The sequence below is a fragment of the Dioscorea cayenensis genome, chromosome 12, assembly GCF_009730915.1.
Source record: "Dioscorea cayenensis subsp. rotundata cultivar TDr96_F1 chromosome 12, TDr96_F1_v2_PseudoChromosome.rev07_lg8_w22 25.fasta, whole genome shotgun sequence".
NCBI lineage: Eukaryota > Viridiplantae > Streptophyta > Magnoliopsida > Dioscoreales > Dioscoreaceae > Dioscorea > Dioscorea cayenensis.
Window position 1 is genome coordinate 1,108,113 of NC_052482.1, and position 5,792 is coordinate 1,113,904.

Consider the following 5,792-nt stretch of genomic DNA (forward strand, 5'->3'; position numbering starts at 1 on the left):
AATATTATATATATATATATAATATAAAAATTAATATTTTTAAAAAAAATCTTTGTGAAATTTTATTATTTAGCTGTTTAATATTTTACAAATTGATTTATATAATTTCTGTTTTGAGTAAGAGCCTATTATTTGATGAATTGGTTTTTTTTTTTTACAAATTAGTATATATTGACATAAAATATTATAGTGTTAAAAAAAATTATAAAATTTTATAGTTTAACCTTTTGACATTTATTAATATTGTAACAAATTTTATTTTTGGTAAAATTTATTGTTTGATAACTTGATTTTTTAAAAATTAGTATATATATATATGCTATTTAAAAAAGTATAGCTTTAGAAAAATATTTATAAAATTGGATATTTGCCTCGTTCACTTTTTACTTGTTCTCTAAAAATATTTTGGCCTCCGAATTTTTCTGACTCCGCTGCTATGTGTGTTGGAGGGTTTAGTAAGATTCACTCCTATATAAGAAGGACTACAAACGAGTATGAAACAAAGACAATATATCCATTGAGATGGACGGACGCTGGATGCTTAAAAAAGGAGCCACAGCTTTAGTCACTGGAGGTACCAAAGGAATCGGGTACAACCTTCTCTCCCATATCCTTTTCTTCTTCACTTTAAATATATACTCTTCTCTATATTGGACTTTGAACTAATTAAGATTGATCTATTAATTAATCTTACAAATATTATAAGTTACCTCACTTAATTGTAGGCGTGCCATAGTGGAAGAATTAGCAAAATTTGGAGCCTCTGTGTATACATGTTCTCGCAACCAAGGTGAACTTGCTGAATGCCTGAAACAATGGGAAGGCAAGAACTTCAAGGTTACTGGATCAGTGTGTGATGTGTGTTCCAGGACTGAAAGGGAGAAACTAATGGAGAATGTATCTACTGTTTTCCAAGGAAAGCTTGACATATTTGTAAGCATTAAATTACAATTACTTTTCTACGTGCATGCATGTGGCTTAATTTTCTCTCATATATATACGTGTTATGTTGTTGCTATATATAGATAAACAATGTAGGTACTGGTATAAGGAAACCAACAATGGAATATACTGCTGAAGATTACTCATTAACGATGACTACCAATTTTGAATCTGCACTCCATTTAAGCCAATTAGCTCATCCTTTGTTGAAAGCTTCAACATCAGGAAGCGTTGTGTTCATTTCCAGCACTAGTACTCTTCATGTTTATGTAAAATCAGCTTTGTATACAGCAAGTAAAGGTAAAACTATATATAAAACCAATTGTTGTTGCAAGTATTGAATTTCAATTTTGGATTTTGATTGCTTTCCATTTGAAATATAGGAGCTTTGAATCAACTAGCCAAGCATTTAGCATGCGAGTGGTCAAGAGACAATATCAGAGTCAACTGTGTTGGACCTGCAATTGTTAAAACACCTCTAATTGAAAGCCTTGTAAGTCAGTCTTATCTTCAGCTGAGACTTTGGATATATATATATATTAATGAGATTGTTTTGGTTAAAAACAGTGTATAGAAAATGAATTCATGGAGCATGAATTATCTCGGACTCCTCATGGGCGTCTCGGAGAACCAGAAGAAGTGGCATCTGTTGTTGTTTTCCTTTGCCTTCCTGCAGCCTCATATGTTACTGGCCAAATCATCAATGTTGATGGAGGACGAACACAACCTTGTTAGTGTTAGCAGGTGATAAATTGAATGTTTGTTGAAGGTTTATGATATTTTTGCTGCTGAGTATAAATGTTCGTTAAGTTGGTTGTGGTTTGAAATATGGAAATAATGAAGGTTGTGATGTATGTGTGTCTAAGTAATTCTATGCAGGTTAAGTATGGTTGTGTTTAGTCTTGTCTGGTCTGTTATGCTTGTTCTGTGAGTGAATTCTCTTGAAGTTTCTAGCTTCTTTTACTGTTTATCTTCTTTCTCTGCATTGCAAATTTAATAACAGTGAGAACATTTGACAGCAACTTAACATATCACTTTTAAACAAAAAAAAAATCACCTATTTACTGAAAATAAAAAAAGAAAACACAGAACTCAGGATCAGACCCATACAGACAACAAAAATAAAGGGAGTTCGTCGATTAAATATCATTAGTGGTGAAGAGCATCATTAATGGTGAAGAGCATCATTAAAATTTTCATATATTTAATATATATATATATATTATATATCAAATAATAAAACCTACAAAAAAAAATTTAAAAAAATAAAGGGAGCCTCCGAAGTGATCTTCTGCCTCGTCAACTTGAGTAGGCCTTTGTTACTAGAAAGTGGAGTTCAGTCGATTCGACTTTTATTTTTTTATTTCTTTTGCTCTCATTCGGTTGTTAGTGTGACATGCATCACCGATGGTGATTTTTGAATAAAGTGGATAAAGCTACGAATTTATTAATGAAGAAAGAAAGCGGGAAAAATAAAGAGTCGAGTGAGAAAAATAGCAAGCGAGAACAAATAGAGGAAAAAGTGACTGGTTATCCTCACAGGAGATGAGGAAAAATAAGGAGGCGAGAGAAAAAGAAAAAGGAAAAAGGCACGGAAATCAAGGTGGCGAGAGTCGACCATCAGGAGACGAGGCTAGCTCGAGAGGCAGTGATGGCGAATTACTCTGAGTCGAGTTGGACGCCATAGTCGTCGGTGAAGTCGGGCGGATCCGGAGCGCATAAAGTTTAAGAGGCGCTTTTATCTTCGAACACCTTGAGGCTTCTTGTTGATGAGATTCGAGATCTGCGAAAATCCAAGAAAGAATCATATAAGCAGTTTTAAAAATTATAGCAGAAAAAGGTGCACATTTTTGGTTAAAAATACGATTGTTGCGTTCCAGCCAAATGTTCCAGAAGATGGCTCTGGAACAGAGATCCCATAAATTCCTGTGAATAGAGTTTATGGAAGAAATCCAGTTGGTCCAGATATTTGAAACTGAAGAAGGTAAAGTTTCAGATCTAAGTGAACATTTGAAGAAGGACCAAATGCTGAGCAGATATGTCACGGGTTTAAGAAAAAGATGATCCAGCGATTACGAGTTATTATGACATAGAATACGTATGTCGATGGCGAAAAGGATTACAACCTTTTTTAAAAAGATTCTCAAGTGTTAAAATTTTATCCTCCCAGGCAAGCCAACAGAATAGAGTGATTTTGCTGGGGGATTTAATTTTCCAGAAGTTGGAATAAAGCTGGGAACGAATTCCTCCATCGATTAAGAAGTTATAAAAGAATTTTACAGTGAAGGAACCATTTTTTTCTAAAGACAAGGAGTAGGAGTCTTCATGATCATTAAAACAAACCGATAAATAATTAGTAAAACTAGCAACAACATGTGCAGTGACAGATCTAAATGGATTACCCTGAGAATTAAGAGCGTGAAAAAATTGTTTTAAAGTAATCCAAGGATCATGACAGTCCAGGAAGAGAGATTCCCAAAGATTTTTGGGAGATTGGCCATCCAACCATCTGTCATGCCAAAATAACGTATTTTCTCCATTACCAATGATTTTGGTTAAGCATGAGCGAAATGAATGAAGTATGGGATTGATTCCTGCCCAGAAAAAAGACTTATTTCTTGGTGGATGTGAATATAAGAAGTTTGGAGAGTCTCTGTTAAAATAATTAGCTTTAATTATCGTAGACCAACAAGAATCAGAAATAGTAATAAATTTCCACCACCATTTTCCAAGCAAAGCTTTATTGAACTCTTGAAGATCAAGGATGCCCCAACCACCCAAGCTTCGGGGGCGACATGATTCTTTTCAAAGCAATTAAACTTATTCCTTTAGATCCCGGACCAAGACCTTTCCAAAAGAAAAATCTCTCCGATTTTTGTCAATTTCATGAATAACCCGGATAGGAAGTTTGAAGAGCAGACATCGATAGGACTGGAATAGAGGACAACATGAGTTGATAAGAGTTAAGCGACCCCCAAAGAAAGATAAATTGCTTTCCGGGGATGTGAGTCTGCATGCGAGCAGTTCAATCAACTTAGTCCAATCTATTCTTCTGGGACGTCTACCAGAAAGGGGAACCCTCATGATGTAATTGGAAGACAATCTCTGTTACAATTAAGTATTCTAGCAGAGGGGGTGGCCGGTTGGTAACCAAAATTGGTGGAAAATAGACAGCTTTTTGAGTAGTTGATTGAAAGACCGAGGCGCCTTCGAAAAAGATAAAGAATTAATTTAATAATTTTAAGATCTTCATGACCGCCTGACAAAGAAGATAATAAGATCATCGAGATATTGTAAATGGCAGATGCTTTGTTGGAATGATCAAGTTGCACTCCAATCAGAACTTTAGACTTAATTGCGTGATAGAACATGGCACTAAGAGTATCGCCGCTATATGGCAAAAGGAGGGGTGAAAGAGGATCACCCTGTCTCAGTCCTTTTTTACAGCGAATATAGCCTTGAGTAGTACCGTTAATAAGGAACTGAGTTTTGGTAGAAGTTAAAATGGTTTGTATCCATGTAATCCAGCGATTGCCAAAACCCCTAGCTTCAAGAATCTCAAGAAGAAAATTCAGTCTAAAGAGTCAAAAAGCTTTTAGCAAAATCAACTTTAAAAGCATAGCCTAGTTTTTTTCTTTTTGAATATTGAAAAATCACTTCGAGCGAAGAATAATGTTATTCCGCAATACATCTTCCCTTAATGAATCCAGATCGGAAGTATCAACTAATGAACCAATCTTTTGACTTAATCGAGAGGCAAGAACTTTAGAAATAATTTTACAAGTTGAATTGATAAGACTGATGGGTCTGAATTCAGTAACCTCAGAAGGAGAATTTGTTTTGGCAATGAGAGCAATATGAATCCAGTTAAGTCTTTCAAAGGTGATTGCATTCCCACATTTGTTCGGTCCAAGTTCGGTTTGCTTTAGTGGTTTTTATGTGTCTACTATATTCTTCTTTTCTTCAATGATCAATAAATTGATAATTTATCTACTTTTATTTAAAAAATAAAATAAAATAAAATAAATCTATAGAATCAATGTTAATAAAATTGATTTTTTGGCAATACATGTCAAGTTTTTATTTAAAGAAAAGGCGAGGTTTTTGCTTGATAGCGAATCTCTTTTCCAAAAGCCCTAGAGTGCTGTGTTTTGCTAAAATATGAAAAAGAAGTTTTTGGCTTAAATGTAAAAAGAAGTTTTACGTGTTACCACTCTCATCCCAGCTGCGTTCCCAGTTCACGGAGGAGCAACATTAGGTTCATCGACGAGCCGCCTTCTTGGTTTGTGTTTATGCTCGGATCTAGTGCAATTACGTCAAGTTTAAAAAAGCAAAACATCACTATGTTGCCAACTACCGAAGCTTTTCAAGTGCCGCTTGTCAAGCTGTATGGTTGAAGCGGTTGTTAGTTGACATGGCTAAAGCGGTTGTTAGTTGATATGGGAGAGCATTCAACAGATCCTACTCAAATTCTATGTGACAACAAATCGGCAATCTTTATCGCTAAAAACCCAGCCATGCATGGGCGAACAAACGAATCGACATCAAGTTTCATTTCTTAAGAAGTTTCGTTTTAGATGGATTGATATGTTTAACATTTTGCAGTACAAATGATCAGCTTGCTAATATTTGAACCAAAGTAAGCTTGTTTGGTTAGCCCATGGTTAGATATTTTTGTATCTAGAACAAATTACGACATCACAAAACTAATGAAGCAATAATAAAGGAATACATGAAAAGGAGTAAAGCACTTCAATAGAATATATTGGTTACCTTAAGCATACCTTGGTAACCCTCCCCCTTCTAGTGAAGTCTCTGAAGCCTCTCGGGCTACAAAACAAGCTTAAATT

The 5,792-nt window shown here is 34.8% G+C and overlaps 1 protein-coding gene across 1 annotated transcript; it reads left to right on the plus strand.

The window, feature by feature from the left end:
* Positions 1–441: 441 nt before the first annotated feature.
* LOC120273816 (tropinone reductase homolog At5g06060-like) lies at positions 442–1,841 on the plus strand. Its single transcript, XM_039280529.1, has 5 exons — positions 442–590; positions 726–933; positions 1,026–1,242; positions 1,326–1,435; positions 1,510–1,841. The coding sequence occupies exons 1-5, from the start codon at positions 523–525 to the stop codon at positions 1,675–1,677; spliced, it is 771 nt and encodes a 256-aa protein (XP_039136463.1). The 5' UTR covers positions 442–522; the 3' UTR covers positions 1,678–1,841.
* Positions 1,842–5,792: the final 3,951 nt, after the last annotated feature.

Coding starts and splice junctions, on each gene's coding strand:
- LOC120273816 (XM_039280529.1), top strand. CDS start 523: ATGGACGGACGCTGGATGCTTAAAAAAGGAGCCACAGCTTTAGTCACT. Junction 934..1,025: donor AAGGAAAGCTTGACATATTT/GTAAGCATTAAA, acceptor TGCTATATATAG/ATAAACAATGTAGGTACTGG. Junction 1,243..1,325: donor TTTGTATACAGCAAGTAAAG/GTAAAACTATAT, acceptor TTTGAAATATAG/GAGCTTTGAATCAACTAGCC.